Source organism: Empidonax traillii, unplaced genomic scaffold, assembly GCF_003031625.1.
Source record: "Empidonax traillii isolate 1590-97213 ecotype Southwest subspecies unplaced genomic scaffold, ASM303162v1 scaffold35:size4298261, whole genome shotgun sequence".
Lineage (NCBI taxonomy): Eukaryota > Metazoa > Chordata > Aves > Passeriformes > Tyrannidae > Empidonax > Empidonax traillii.
Genome location: NW_020955228.1, coordinates 1984671 through 2001741, shown reverse-complemented (window position 1 = coordinate 2001741; position 17071 = coordinate 1984671). Strand labels below are relative to the sequence as shown.

The 17071-nt window shown below is 35.5% G+C and overlaps 1 protein-coding gene across 4 annotated transcripts in view; it reads left to right on the top strand.

The window, feature by feature from the left end:
* CRPPA (CDP-L-ribitol pyrophosphorylase A) overlaps positions 1-17071 on the top strand; it is a 113640-nt gene that overhangs the window by 22398 nt on the left and 74171 nt on the right. For all 4 annotated transcript variants that reach the window (XM_027877905.1, XM_027877904.1, XM_027877907.1 and 1 more), the window contains exon 3: positions 8534-8683. In XM_027877905.1, coding sequence (XP_027733706.1) covers positions 8534-8683 — 150 coding nt within the window. The remainder of the gene's footprint in view (positions 1-8533; positions 8684-17071) is intronic.

Genomic DNA, 17071 nt, shown 5'->3' with positions numbered 1-17071 from the left:
GAAAGCCTTGAAGCCCTACACCGGCATGTGGTGCTCTTTAGGTGAGGGATGCTATGTGTGGTCTGGATCATATACTTAGTATGAATCTTTTGTAGCATTATACAGACTTTATACAAACTTTAAAATACTTTAAAAAATCTATGAAGAATAAAACAAAACCTTAATGAACAAGAACATGTTCTTAAACATTATCAGTTATTGCACTGTGATGAAAAAATAGCTAAATATGTTGACTAAGGTAATAAGACCTTTTTCGGTTGATAATATGACGAAATGTATTTTATGGAATGTACAATACTATTGTATCTATGAAAAACACTGACTTCCTTAACCATTCTTGAATTTCTCCCAAGGAATGCACTGGAAGAAATGCTGTATAATTTGTGTGACATATTAAAAATGTTTGTTTTGGTTTAATCATGCTAACTTTTGTAATTCGTGATACAAGAGCAACATAAATGACATTCTTAGAATTCATTTTCAGTCTGCTTTTAAAAAAAAAATCTGATTTTAATGTGAAATCAAAACTTCACATAGTTCTTGTATCATTGTTTGCAACACTTTGCTCAGTGCATATGTATGTTCTTGATTTTGCTTCTTTTCCACTTACAGTATATTTTTGACCTTGTTTTCAGTGCTGCGTGTTGGAAAATTGCAGCCTATGATATGCCTAGTTTGTGTTCTTCCTCTACTTTATATACACATACACATATATTTTCAGTTGCGTATTCCTATTATCCTGTCTTTTTGAAGGAGTCTTTTTTATTTTCGTGGTGAAATCTTATTTTTTCCACAGAATAACATTTAGAATTTAGCACGTGGTTGATTAGAGCAAAACAATATTTACTGATGCTTAGAGGTAAATGCTTTAAATACAAAAGAACAGAAATTATGTAAAATAAAAAACCCCCACATGTGCGGTCTTAGTTTTTGAGCAACAGTTTCTGTTATCTTCTTTAGTTTGCCATAGCTAATTGGGGCTCTGACATGTCTTGATGTACGTGTACTATCCCCAGTTACTTAGATAGTATGTTCTGATAAAGGTGACCTCATTAGAAGAAATGTTTTCTTTTTCTTAAACAGTGTCATAAATATACATTGCATTTGTTTAAGGCATCCCACATCTTTGAAGTCAGTTCAATGTACAACATCGTGTCAGCTCATTAACATTGGATCAAAGTGTATATTAAATTTCTGATTAAACATCCCTTCTTTTGCAACTAGGAATAAACACAATTATAACTTCTTCCTTCCTCGTGTTGGTTTAAGACTAACATGTGCCCAATTTTAGTGAGTTTGACTCTTGCTTCTAGCCAGCTGGGTAAACAGACTTCAAGGAAATTAGGTGAAGTTTAGCATATAAGCCTTTTTTTCATAGTATTCAAAACTCCTTACATGTGTTCTAATTAACCTTCTTTTTGTCTGGCTGATGATTAGGTTTAATATCTGTGTTAGACCAGGCTTGTTTAACATTTCAACCAGTTCTGTCCTTGGGCAATTAAAAGCTGCCAGAACAAATGTGTCAAGACAGCTGGAATTGGACTGGCTGGTGATACTGCCTGGATAAAAGAAATCTTAGTGCTCAGTAATGAGAATCAAACATGCTGTGCCCATAAGGACTGCAAATTTTTGTTTGTTTTTGTTTGTTTGTTTGTTTTCCCCTCAACAAAATTAAAAATAAGGTCTGTAAGAACTATTCTTTCTCTTACAGAATATATAGGCAGAAGATACCTGGCAGAAAGGATGTAACATTTATTTCTTCAGCCTTAATTTCTGTTGGATACATTAGAAGTTCTCCAGGTTGTAGATTGTACTTGTTTGTTGGTAGAAGGAATCCTGGCCCCACCACAGTGCAGTCACACAAGTTATGTCTGTGCTACATGGTCGAGTCTGGGTGTGAGTGTGGGTGAGAGTATGTTATGCCCCAGACTCAAACTAATGTTCCTACGTGATAATGAGAGTACCTCAAACTTTATTGTGGTCTGCTGTTCTTTACTGAGTCATCTTGGTTGTTCTCTAATCCTGACTGACTGCATGCTCCATGTGGTCCTTCAAGAGACATATGCAGCTGAGGTACTGGTTTGGGGGGCTCTTTTGGACGTGACATTAAGAGAAGGACTTATGGGACAGATGGTGACAGGTTTGAGTTGAACCCATGCAGCCAGACCACTGCCTTGCCTTGCTATACAGAAAGCAGGTGAGTTCTGGGTGCAGAATGAGTTATGAAGTCGGTGGACTATATGCAAACTTGTATCAGTTCAGTTTGGAAGTGTGGCTAGTTTGGCCTTGAACAAGTGTTCTCACCTAAGTTTAGAAAACTCTGCTCATATGGTTGAATTGTTATCAACTGCACTTCTGTATCGGATGGTGGCTTATAGTTTATGTCATTATTCCATCAAAATAGAATTGTTTTGCTAGGATTTTTCTATATCTTCCATCTCTGCAGTGGAATCATAAAACTTCTTTTGGTTATAGAGAAGAAAACCCATAGCCTTAGACAAGAGCTGGATACAAAATGCAGAAAAGGAAAAGAAAAAAAAAAAAAGAAAATAAGATGGTATTTTAGTGCTATACCTTGAATGTGCATTAGAAGTAATTCTCTAATTGCTTTGTTTTATGGCAATAGTTATATACCTTGGTTTTATTAGATATTCTCCCCTTCAGATTTGCAATAGAAGAAATTTGAAAAGAACATTGTCTTAAATATGTGAAATATTTTAATCTTATAATTAAGTTTCTGAATTTTGCTTTCAAGATTCTGTTTGATAAATATGAAATAAGAAATCTTTCAGTAGAGACAATTCTTCTGACTTAAATGGTAATTACTGAGTGTGGCTGAAGTATGTTGATTACTATAGATACAATTAGTTTTAGTGCAGATGTCTGAATAGAAATGCAAGTTTCTACCTGTTTCATGCATCACAAATACTGTGTTTATTTCTGGGTTTTTTTTCATACTGTAGATGGCTGTGAATGCCCTTCCTGGCAAGTAGTTTGATCTGTGTAAAAGAGTACTTTCCCTGTAGTAACATGTGGAAACAGTTTGATGGAATAAAATGAGAAGAAATTAATCGTAGTTATGCTGAGCTTCTTTTCCTAGTTCATTACCAGACCTAATTTAGACTAAAATCCTTATGAGATGGTTGTGTTTGGAAACATATAAATAATCTTTCATCCAACAAAAAACATTCCAGGATATATTTGTCAACTATGTAAATATGTAAACATATTTGTTAGATACCTAGTTTGTCTAAATTAACATTGATTGTTGTTATGTAGTTCAACACTGTTCTAATGCAATCCTGTATTAATGGAAAAGCAGGATAAAATTTTTTGTGTATCAAATTTACCTTTATAAAACTGACTTTAATGGAATTTCAAGATGGATGTATTTGTCCTATGAAGTGTGACAAGCTTCACAATCTCCAGCAAACAGTTTTAAAGAAGTAAGCTGCTTTGAAATTTTGAAAATGCATTTCTAATGTACTTCTATTTTCAGTGAATATATGCAATGCAAGTTTATTTTTTCTAAGGCAGAGTGGCTAAATTATTTGTTAGTCTTGCTTCAGCGCTATTTTGTTTGTCAGAGTTGAAAACAACTCTGATAAAAGAATTAAAATTTATAAATACAAATATTGCAAAAACATGTAAAAGCATTAAGAATAGGAAAGTTCTTTTAAAGTTAATACTCATAGGCTTACTTTTATGTGCTTGATATCAGGCCTATTCCTAAGTAATTTTAAAACATTGAATTATTAGTTAGGATGATTAAAATATAAAATAAAGCATAAAATGTACACTTAATGCTACTAGACAGCTGAGAAGATAGAAAGCATAGGGAAAATGAATTTTGGGGGTGATAGAGGCTATGAATGAAAAAGAAGACTATTGTTGGTGTAATTAAAAAGTAGAAGGAAGGCATGTTAGAGGGGTGGAAGACTTTGCTCATTTATGACTGCCTTCAGTAAAGTTTTAGGCTGTGATTCCCACTCACTTGAAGTTCAGGGTTGCAGATTGGCCATGTAAGACTTCGTGTGTCTGCATGAGTACTTGGGGCCTACTGGGGACAAGGGCGTGCCAAAGACATAGCATACTTTGTTTTTTTAGTATGCCAGCTTGCAGGATCTGTGGTTGTCTGAGCTTGTTACTACACTGTTCTAAAACAAAAGGAATTGTAGTTGTGGTATTTTTTTTGTAAGGATTTTGGGCCACTGCAACTTTTTTTCCTTTCTAATCTGTGTCATTCAACTTGTTGAGCTTTACAACTGTTTAGCACTGTTCTACTGCTGGCTACCCAATGTGACCAGATCAGCAATGTGGCTCTGTTGGTTTTCATGGTTTTTTTGGAGCTTCTGGCTCTTTGATAACTTCTTCTTGTTTTTTTTTGTTGTAGGTGGGGAGTGTTGGTCTCTGATGAATATTGCACTGTGTTGTGGATATCTGTAAACTGGATAATTTCTTGTGAGATTAACTCTATCCCTTCCTCCCGCCCTTGCCCTGCCTTATTTTAAACAAAATTAAGTTTTTTATTTTTTATGAATTTTCAATAAAATTAAGCTCTACTGCCTTGTGTTAGCCAAGTTGCTATGTTGTGTGTAGGCTTCTGTGGGCTGAACATTCATATTTCATTTTGTAATAAAAGACATCATTAATATTGGATTTAACTTTCCCTGAACTGACTATGCTGTCTGATCTTAAAGCACACCCTGGTTATGGATTCACTAAATACAGACATCTAAAGAGTTTCTTGTCAGAGTGCAAGTATGATAAACTAAGAACAATACAATGTTACTATTTAGTGAAAAGGCGAGTCAGTATGCATTGGATCTCTTGAAAATATTTGTGATATCCTGTTATACTGAAGAGCATGATGCACTTCATTCTCTACCTTTTTCAAGTCACCATTAAATCCTTAAATCTTAAATGCATACTGTGGTCTAGGCAAAAAACTGAATACAAAACAGAACTTGTTTTTTAATGTTTTTGATTTGTGCTGTTTAAAAATAGGTCATAAAAGACACTTATTGTTTCTGAAAGCATCTGGAGGCAGGTTCAGTTTCAGCAGATGGATGGGTGAGCTTGCTTCTGAGTGATATGAGTCTGTCACTTCCCCTGAAGTTTGATGGGATTCTGTATTCTTACAACATTTTAGGATTGTTTTAAGGAAGTTATAGATTAAAAGTATATTTTTTTCTTGCAGTATTTTGTTTGCAAAGGAAAACTAACTGGTTAGCAGTATTCTCTTTAATGCCTGCTGTGCTATCAAGGAATATTTTAAGAGCTTGCCCACTGATATTTTGATACTTTAACTGATTTATTTACCAAAATATGCAAAACTGGGGGAAAGAAGTGTATGCATTTCCTGGATGTGCCAGGTTCACAAAAATTAGTGCTTAACTGTCTTTGGAGTGGAGTGGCTTGAAGGCTGTAAAGTGGACATTTAAAGAAATTCAGATTGACTATCCACATTCAGGAAGGGTGTATGATGCATTTTGTATATGATTTTGAAAGCAAACCTGCTTGAGATCTGGGTCAAAATGATTAGAAATTGGAAGAGGAGACCTCTGAGTAGGAAAATGTCAGTGTAAGACCCAATAGTGCCTTAATGAATTATTGTCCCTACTGTGCCCTAATCTTTAAGTTTCTGAACTAAAAAAAGTCTGTAGCCCTGTCTTAAGCTCCTAAAAAAAAAAAATTCCCTGTTTAATTCATTGCAAGGCTGCTGGGAGTGGAATCCAGAAAAGGCTTTGTGCTTTTCAGAGTGGGGAGGAGGCTTGCACTAACCAGAAGGAAATACCACAGAACGAGACATACATGTTAAACTATGCCCCTCTTTGGCCTTTATACAGGAACAAAACTCACAAAACTCAATTCTTCTGTTTTTACATGCCAAGTCTTATGCTTACACCATGAATGAAGATATCCATGAGCCAGTTTTGGAAGCAGAAGCACGTGCGGCAAGGTCTGTGTAAGCCAGTGTGGGTTTGGCAGCTGTGTTGGCATGTACCAGCAGTGCTGCAGAGGGAAGGTTCCCTGTGTTAGGGACTCAGCTCTCTTGTGACATATGAAAACAGTGCAGGGCATACACAGGCCAGTATTTTCCCTTGCTTGATCCCAGTTCCACCCAGTCTGAAAGTAGCCTTAGGAGCCAATGTAGTTCACATGTCACTGAGGTGGTAGACACAGCCACATCATCTGGTTGAGGGAGCCTATGTGGGTGTGCACTGAGACAGAGAAAGAGCAAAACAACCAATTTCTGTATCTTGTCTCAAGATTTTAAGGTTTTGACTCGGTGCTGCACCTTAGCAGGTATGCTCTAGCTTATGGACTGGGGGCTTTTGGATAACAGCTGCTCATCATATGAAGGTTTTATGTGCAGTAGAAACTTTTTGGCTTTACTAAGCACTAAAGCTCTCCATTCTGCTTTCAGTCATGGACTGAATTGTCCTTTTTTGGAATAAAACCCTTTTTTTTTTCTTTTTTAAAATCAAATGACTGCTAATTATCCTGTTACTGCATACATAGAATTTCTGTCCCTTGCATGTCCAAAAGTCAGGCATGAATCTTATTATTTGTATTTAATTTCATGTTTTCAGTCACTTCTGCTGCAGAAGAAATCGTATTGTACCCAACTTCTGGTTTCTCATTGAAATGGTAGGAAGACAAGTGAGAAACTGAGCCTGCCATACTGGACTCAGTTTTGTTGTAATGTGAAACCAAACTATAGTTGTTTGAAAAGTGCATTTTTTAAAATTTTATGTGATGTGAAGCTTTCAATTACTTGAGAAGTTAATTGAGGGGTTTAAAAAAAATGTTGCATTTGGATTTAGTTTTCTAAATTTTTGGAAGAGCTAGCCCTCAGCAGAGCAGGAGTTGTGGTTTAGTATTGACACAAAGAAACTGATATAGACATTCATAAATTTTTATTGTGCAATAAACCAGATGGCAAGAAAACAATGTGTTTCTGAGTTCTTTTAAGAATACAATTTTTAGTATTCAATTTTATTTAGAATTGCATTTTGGTTTTTTGTTCCTCAGACTGGATGTTTCACTTGTGAGATTTGGTTACGCAAGTCACATTGTATTCTTCCAGCCTGTTTTATGCTTAAAATGTAACATGACATGATTGTTAAAAACTGTAATAAAATATTGGATCAGCCTAAGGAATTCTCTTTTGCCAACTGGTTTTCTGGAATGGTAACTTTTTCAGAAAAAAAATAAATTCAAATATACAGCTAATTACAGAAAAGCTGTGGCTAGCATGCTGCTCTCTCTCTTTTCCCATGACCTTCTGATTTTACAATTTTTGTGAGTGTGTGTGACCAATTAAAATATGACGACGGAGCAAAATAACATAGTCCAAATGCCCAGCAGCTGGGATATAGATGTAATAATCCATGTCCTTGAATCGTAGGAAATAGAGGACAAGTTGCAGATAATTTAGTCTCTCTACTTCTGCTATGCACAGCTTTTGCTCTAAGTACATCTGTTAAATTTACACCTCATTTAATACATTGACGTATTACTAAAATTATAGTGGTGGTTAGTTTTCTCAGTTTGTCTTTTCTATTATAGAAGTAAAATTGATACCGCCTGGGTCAGAAAGAAGAACTAGATTACCTCTTGAGAGACAGTTTTGTGATTTCATAGTTTTACTGGTCTTTCTGTACCACGTTTTGCCTTTGGATGATAGTGTTTTGCTCTGTGTAGTGTTTTATGGAGATATCTCTTTCCATGTATTAGAAAGTAAAAGTGCTTTTCAGATTTTGAGAAAGCAGTTCAGATATTTCTCCTGTCACATGAATCTCTTGAATCTTTTCTCTCCCTTCACTCTGCTCTGGTAGCTCATGCATATCAGAACTCTTTGGGCATGAGAAACTGGTTCACATGTCTGTTCTTATTCTGTAAAAGAATGAACTAAGGAGCTGTGATTTAGAGCTCATAAAGGGCTCAACACTCTGACTGCATTCCCCTTTGTTTTATTGTTGAGTAGTGTGAAAGGGGGAGGGAAGACAACTAGTTCTTTTCTTCTGTACTCACTTTTTTTTTTCTTGTTCTACCACTGTATGCTTATCTGAGGTCAGAAATCTTCTAAGAATGAGCAGGACTCATGTATGAGGGCAGGATTTGCCAACAGAGATAAATAAAATCATTAATAGCAGTGCTGTTATGTGATAAGGGACCTATTCTTTACTGTGTCAAAATTCGTGAAGCCTCAGAAAATCTTCTGAAGAAAGTCTGAAAAATGAACATTTCAGATCTGTACATGTATCTGCAGTAGACGTTTATGAAGGGCTTAAGATTTTGTTTTGTAAATTTGTCCCTCCATGTGTACTTATACACTCTTCCGTTGCTATGTTAGTGTTGAAAGTCTCATACAGACTAGGTGGTATGACTTATTCTTTATGAGATATAGGAAGATAAAGAAGGTAAAAAACGGATTTTAAAGCTTTTTTTTTTTTTTTAACTAAAGCTATGTCATATACATTAATATTCATAACATTGAGGTTTCTCTTGGTGTTTTGTTCCACAGGCAGCAGGAGCAATTCGTCCTCTAGTTTCTACTGTTATTGCCTCTTCTGCAGATGGCTGTTTAGACCACTCACTGGAACGTGCCAGGTACAGAGCGAGTGAAATGCCTCAAGCTTTCTTGTTTGATATAATCTATGAAGCATATCAACAGGTAAGATATTAGGACTTCCTAAATATTTTTTCAATTTAGTTAAAAAGAAAGATAACTTTATCTCTCTTTTTTCAAAAACAGAGATTCAGCATCTGTTTCAGATCACATTAAACTATATGCATATTACTTCTCAGTCTTTTGAAAAATCCTTATTATTCCAATCTATTCAAGTTTGTTCATATCAAATTGCCAAATACAAGAGGGCAGTTTAATTTGTTTCTTTTTGCATATGTATTCTACATAGTCTGATTAATGGTTGAAAATAATGTTTACATAGTCTCTATTGCAATTCTCCATTTTTTTCCCAATATATTACTTTAATTTCACCTATATTTAGGAAAATAAAAATGGTAGGTGGTGTATTAAACCCGACTCTTTTGCCTTTTTCTGCCCTGAAGACTGCTTTCATTTGCCGCACCCTTCATTCACATTTTACTGGAAACACTCCAGCCTTTCGTCTCAGCATTCTACTTCCTTTTCATTCATCACCTTGTGGAAATTGCTTGTCCTCCAGGTATCTTCCAGACTGACTGGAAGCAGAGCATTTCTTCATTTGTCACTTGGAAGGAATTACTTTTCACATTAATGCTCGCAGTCATACTTCCCATCAGTCTTTCATTTCTAAACAAGTCCAAATTTCTGATACTCACTTTCAGAGAGTACAAAGCTTAGAAGTCAGCAACAACAGAACAAATGTGAGGACAGGCAATGAAGAAGAAACTGTTATTTAATTGTTCAGTAATTGTTCTACTGAGAAATGTTGGCACAGACTCCATGTCATACCCTTTATGCTTGGTACTTGAAGCTATTAGATGCTGTAGATGAAGGACCAAAATTAGGAGCTACTCGAGTGATTGGAGTGGCTCCAACCTTTTTACTTCTGATAGGAAGCAGGGAGATGTTCTTGGTGTATATCATGACACATAGCTAATACTTCTGGAGACTCCACCTTGAATGTAATGGATATACCCATGATAAAGGCAGCCTAGATGTGCACAGAACACCCCCCCTCCCCCCCAAACAACCCCCCATTTTTTCTACTGTGTTTGCTCGTAATTTTCAGATGCAGTAGAGCTGGCAAATACATAAAAAGCTCTTGCCCTAAATGCCTCACTCAAAAGACAACTATATTTGCAGTCCCTATGCTCCTCTAAGTAGGATTCTTTTCTCACAGATGTATTCCATCAGCCTTCTTTTTTGTATCCCTACTCTTTCAAGAACAAGCCACCAAAGTTGTTAGAAGCAACCAAAGCTATAGTTCCTTGTCCCCAGTTCCCTTTGCTTTGGCTAAATTCTGGGCATTTAAATGCTCTGTGCCTTGGAGCCCTGGGAAGTATAACACTTCGCTAAAACCTCTCAACTCATATTGTTTTCTAATTATTTATGTTTCAATGGTGTCTAGCTGTCCAAGTCAAGGATTAAGACCCTATTGTTTCAAGAACTGTATAAACAAATAAAAAAAAGATAGATAATTGTCCTGAAAAACAGTCAAGCTACTGTAGGACAGATTTTTGTAGGAATGGATGCAGTTTATGATGCTTCCTAAATATTAACATATCCATAATTAATTCCCACAACAACCTGGTGAAGGCAAGTATCATTGTACAGATGAACAAAAAGAGAAAATAATTTTGTTACTAATGTTGCCAGTCATTCACAAAGCTGGGAATGGCATTCATTTTGACTGACTCAGCATGAGATCATGATTCCACTCCTGTGTATTTTATAAAGTTGTGACCTTTTTGCAACAACAGTGTAGGGAGAAACAACAGTCAAACGTATTCCTTAGAGAGAAACTGTCCATTTGAATTATTGCTTCAGGTAAAAGGCTTTTCAGTTACATTGTGGGTAGTGTGGAATACTGCTTTTAAACTCCATCTCTATTTAAATACATCGTCTGATGCGAATAGGTAGGTTTAGAGTGTTTACTTCCAGAAGTGTTCTCTTCCATGAACATAAGATCACTGAGTATATCGACCACAAAGTTGTAAAATTCAGTTTAAGGTCAGTTCTCTGATCCTTACAGGTTTGCCATCTCTTTTGTCTCTTCTTGTCTGGTAGCAATCTGTGCAGAGTAGACTAGAGCTGTTTCTCCTTTTATTGCTGTTTTAAATTTATTTAGAACTAGAAATTTAGTGCTATTAAAATATGAAAAAATGCTTTTGTATGATCTTTACCAAATTAAGTCATTTCCTTAGAAAACGTTTTCCGTTTCTTACTCAAATGGAAAAAAAAAAATGATAGTAATGATTTGGGGAAAAATACACACCCTTTTGAATCTACTTCAATTAATTTTATGTACAAATACAAAAGACTAGTTTACAATATTATCTTGAAATATATCTGTGTTACAGTAAATCCTCTTTACATTTGGCACCAAAAGTCCAGCACAGATTTTGAAGACATTCAGCCAGGTTGTTCACATGCATTTCATTGAGATACATTTCATTTTTGTGTGCTGGATCTCAATTTAGTTTTCATGCTCACATCTTTATTGCCTGCAACAGACATATTCTAAACAGATCTTTTTCAGATATATGTTACTTTCTGACTTAACTATGATGATGTCAAGATTTTTGGCATCATAGTTGTTAACTTCTCAGTTTATAGTAGTGCTGTTGAAACCTTTTGCATTTTGTTGCTCAAGAATTGCATGCATTCTGTTGTCTTCATAATGGCTTTGGGAGATCATTAAAAAAAACATTCTTCAACACTTGTTGGTGAGGTACTGGATACTGTTAGTTTTTCTCATGGTTAATTTTGAATATTTTTTTAACCATACTGAAACAATAATATAGTTTTATGAAAATATTTCCTTAAAATAATCTCAGACTTTTTCAGTTAGCATCAGTTTTAACATCAGTGGTAAAAGCAACCGTTTGTTTTTTTTTTTTTTTCAATGTCTGCATATATGCTAGCAAGTTAAAAAAAGATGTTCAGATGTCCTATATTTTCACTTTTTTATTTGGGGAATGCAAGCAATTTGAGAAGCATTGTTGTTTCATGCTGAAAGGCCTTTTTTTCATGAGGCAAGTAAGTAGAGGTGCAACAGGGAAGGGAAAGCTCTTCTATGTTCTTCTACTTCAGATGAAAATTGCTCCAATACAACAGGATCAGAAGACCAGTTTATGAAATATCTACTCCTTCTGCTCTAGAAAATGATGCTGATTTTAACATTTTATAAGATTTCTGCCACTTTTAACTCAGGATACATTCTGTCTGCTGTACTGGACATAACATAACTAAAAATGTTTAAAGTCCATATTGTAATTACTCAGCAGTTCAGAGCCCACAGCAGTGGGCCAAAATGATGTCTTGATCTTAAAAGGCCTCACTACTCTGACTTACGTGTCATTATGTAGAATACTTGGCTGTAATAAATTATCAGGCATAGTCTGATTTTGGCAGATACAGGCACCTGATTGTATGTAACCCTGCATAACAATTTTAGTTGCAAATCGCTGTGTTCAGCTTAGGAAATACAGCACTGCTTCCATGCCCTTCAATTTGTAAAATTTATAAAATTTATAAAAGTTATGGCTTTTATTTGTATGATGCATATGTATGTGACCCAAGGTGGAGAAGTGACAGATGCAAACAGCTGCAAGGGGAGAAAGAACTGTATTTATACTGTGCATGGTGTCTTGCAAGCAGGAGGCTTTACCTTAGCCAGGGGTTTTCTTTGAGATTTTGGGTAGAAGGATATATAAATTTCTTAAGCAGATAAATGTAATGTTGCATCAGTACTCTTACTTCTGCCATGTTCTGATTTGTGAGTTCTCATTTCCTGCACAACATAATGATCTAGTAGTGGACAAGTTAAAATTTTTAAAATAAAAAATGTAAGTCTCTAATAACTAGTAAAACCTGTGGAAAAGTTATAAAAAATGGCAAAACCCATCACTTACTTCATAACTGGAACAAAATCAGCCAGTTAGATGTTTTTTTGAATAATTTAGTTTTATTTTTTTAGTAATAATAATTAAATTCCTGATCTTTGAAAATACATGTTTCTTTTCTATTCTTATCAGCCCTAAGGGAAATCAGGAAAGTTAAAGTGTTAATTGAAATCCTCCTCCTCCAAAGATAATAAATAAAGGATGGATTCCTTAGACCAGACTTGTTCATTTTTGCTTAAGATAGTTTCATGTTCCTGTGTAGCTTTTTAATTTAAATAGGAACAAATGTGAAGTATGATCCTGCAAGGGTGGGGAAGACTTCACTTACCAGAAGTCAAGTGTTCCCTGGAGCAGTATGTTTTTAAGGAATTAGAGTATCAGGAAGTCAGGTAGACTATCTTTTTCGTTTAATCAGAGTAGGCTGAGACTGATTTCTATAATATTTGTTTCTGACGTATCGTGAAATGCACAGAGATCTCAGAGATCTTTTCTCTTTAGAACAAAGCATCTTGTTGTGTCATGTCACGTTAGCATACAAAGTAACACAACCAAAATATATATAGGCTGAAATACTCAGACTTAACAAAGCAGTGGACAATTGATAAGTATCTGCTAAAGCAAGGAAGGTAGTAGGAACTTTTAAAAAGCTTTACCTTTCACGATTTGGCAGAGAAACAACTGAAAATGGAAGCAGAAGAGGAGTGATATGTAGAAGATTCTGACCAACTTCTATGTTAGAGATGTAAATAAACAGCCTAGGGAAGATGATTTGATGGTTAGAGGTTTGTCAGCATGAATGCTGGGGGTCACCAATGTGACCAGTCCAGTGAAGCTGAGGACCTTACGAGAAAGAATAGCTTCACACAGCTGAAAAAAGAGGGACATGTTAGAAGGCTAATCTGCAGGAATCCTTCACGTGTGGATGGCACAGCAAAGTGTGATCATTATTTAAAAAATAGAGGGATGAGTTTATAAAAACCTTAATTTTAAGAAAAATTATTTTGATATACAATTTTTTTTCCCCTGCTAATAATTTCTATATTATTTTATAATTATTCTCAAGATCTGCTGAACCTGGGAAAATTTGCCACAAGAGCAACACCGTTTTTTGGGGAGAGTGTTTGTATTGCATATGTAGTTAGTTTAATCATCTGTTGATAGTAGACTTTTGCAGATTATGGAAGTTTATATTGAGCTAATCAGAATGAAGCTGAAGTAAGAAGAAAAAAAGGAACAGGAAACAGGAATACTTATTGAAGGAGAATGAGCTTCAACATGTTTTAGAAATGTTTCTCTGATAATACATGTCTATAACTTCTTTACAGATATCCACACAGATCAGACTGATCTTAGGGATTCTAGCCAATCTATGTAGAAACCACGTAGAGATTATAACTTTTTGGAACTACACTGAATCAATATATCTGTTCATAGCTAACATTAACCGCTTTTTAAATAATAAGCCATCACATTTACTTACAGCGCATTACAGCATCTGCCTGCATAGGAGAGAGCTGCTATATATAAACATAGTAATGACAAGATACAAAACAATAGTGTGTCAGGAAGAATCATGCAAATACTTTGATGCTGAATTCTGGAAGGCAGATGTTCTTCCACTCCCCAGAATAATCATTACAAGATGTTTGCAGATGGGGTTGAGATATTCTGCAAACTGTCCAACCTGGTCATTAGTAGAAGAAAAGGAAATCCCCAAATTGTTCTCCTCTAACAAACCCCTGCAAATGTTCAGGGAAGATTTTGCCAGAGTAAGAAAGGAAGTTGGCTATTGTTAGGGTCATTGTAGAAGTATTTGCTCAAAGTATTGTCTTTTCTGTATGTAAATAATAGGAATTGTATTCCATGTGGATTTTGTAAACTTCTAAAGAGCTTTGTGAAAGGGCACAAAGTTACTGGGATTCTTTTTCAAACGTGTGAAGCATTTTAGTATCCTCTGTAGCAGGGAAGTGGAGTCAGCTGTAGCAGTTTAGCAATATTTTGGCATAGGTCAGGCAAGACCTTCGAGGCAAAATGTCTAGACTGACTTGGGGATTTTCCTGTGGGTTCATTTTTTGTTAAAGAAATCTATGTCTGTTACGTTATTATTGCCAAAAGCAACAGGCGATTAGATGCACAGTAGCAGACAAATTGTTAACTAAGACCTTGGCAACTTTGGGAACAAGGGTCAGATTCAGAATAAGGATTGTAGGGTCAAAATATAAGTGAGACAGAATTTGGGCAGTAATTCTATGCTGGAATCCAGGAAAAAAACACTCCTCAACCCCCTACCAACACTAAAGATATGTGAATCTTCAAGGCACCTCGACCTTTATGTTTAACGTTCACCAAAAGGGAAACTTTGTGTATGTCAAGGCACGTAAATTGTGGAAAAGCGGAACAACTTAATATATTATCTCCTGTAAACATTCACTTGAAGAAATTTTTTTTTCACTTTTTTCATGCAATTCCATTGTGAACTGATGATATGGCTCAGAGCTGTTTATTTTTGTACTGTAAAAACACTGACAAAGAGATCACTATTATTTTTAACATATGACAAGAAGTATGTAAGAGATATAGTTTTTATTATAAGCTGTAACGGGTTGTTTCTTGGCTGTTGTCTTCTTAAAAAAAGCACCAGCATCTTTTATTAAGTGTATTGTATCGTAAGGATGATCATTTTACCTCATTCTTATTCGAATGCATTTTGCAATTTCTGTAGGCTCTCTACCATCCTCAGCTTTGGTCACCCACTTTGCTTTTGTATTTTGTAGTTAAATATTCAGGTCTTCTAAATACATGCCACGTACATTGTTGTATTAGTCCTAATTCTGCATTCCAGTTTGTTTCTATAGGGTTGTTTTCCTTCTCATTGAAGGTATTCTGAAATACTGAATCAAGAAGTGATTTGTAAATTAGACAAGAATGATAGATTAGAATGATAGTAATCTTGTTGTATGATTTGTATGAAGGCATTACTACAAGCCAGTGTTCTTCTCTGTATGAAGTCCTAAAGGCAGTGTTCTTCTGTCTGCCTGTGAAATGTAACAGGTAATTACGGTTTTAGTATAACTACCTAGTTGGTTGGTCCAAGTCAGCCTACTTGGTTAAATGGTTTGTTCCTACCCCTTTTTTTAAGTAGCTGTGTACTATTGGTATCAAGATGGTGAATATCTGTGTTTTTCAATGTGCAATCTAAGCATGTGGAATAAGCTATCAAAAGGAAGCCTTTCTGCTGATTTGTCCATGGGTAATTAGGATTATGATTGTTTGACAAGGAAATCTGTGTAGCTCCTAAATGTTCAAAGAAAATCTAGTTCTTTTTACACGAGAAGTTTCTGCTTTATTAACGGCACTCTTTCATTGTTGTGGTCCATTTCAGCTGGGATTTTATGTCTTGTTGTAGTAACATTTTAAAAATTTATCTGAAATTTCAGTAGAACCTGAGTTCTGTTCATTTAATTCATGCTAAAAATTTTGTTTGTTTGTTTTGATGCAAAATTGCAGTAGAGCTGCATTTTAAATAGTGCATTTTTGCAGAGATTTTGTTCTGCCTTTCTTCATTCGTCTTCAGACAGATGAACACAGACTGTCACTTAAATGCAGGGTTGTCAACCTCACCTAAATGAATATGCAAATTTTATACAGTCTTCAGGTTGTAGTTCTGAGATATTTTCCAAAGAGATCTCACTCCATCTGGCATCTTTTTACCCTGGCAACTTTGTTCTGAAATTTAGAGGAATAAATATTTTTCCCTATCCTTAAAACCTACCCAATTCTACGGAATGCTTTTCAGGGTAAATATGCTTAGTTAATTTTGTCAGTAATGCTTTCTTTTATTTGAAAACTGAAGCTAGATTGGTGGTCTATTGAGAAAACTATACTAGTTTAGATTGCTCTGTACTTGATTAGTTCTTTGGCGCAATGGTAGAGCCAGGATATTGTCTCAATCCCCACCTTGCCCTAATTAATTTCTGCCACAAGAATGTTTGGAAGGATTCTGATGCCTTGCATAAGAAAAAAAAAGGTTTTTTGTTAATGGGATAATTACTTCCATTTGATGTCACTCCTCATCCTGTAAGATCTCACAGCACTTTGCAAATTCACATATTAGCTCTTGGAACTGTTTGGTGCAGTGGTGCAAAGCTTCCACTCCCTGGGTGAAATCTGGCATCTCTGTGGCAGTGAAAAGGCATTTTGTCTTCAAATGTAATTTGGAAGGTGTACATTAAGGAAACACTGCAGTTATTCAAGTTGAAAGTTAGGCTGGATTATGGGAATGTTGTTGTAAGTGTCACTGGAATTACCCTTGGTACGTGTCCTGTATCCACAAGAATCACCTGTTTGGCGCAGGCTCAGAAAGTGCAGAATAGTGAGTGAGAATCCTGGTATCCAGCATATGGGAGACCACTCACCTAAATTGTCATCTTGCGCTTGTTCTGAGATAGTGAAGAAGACAAGGTAGTGATGCTAGAAGTTTTCCTCTCTT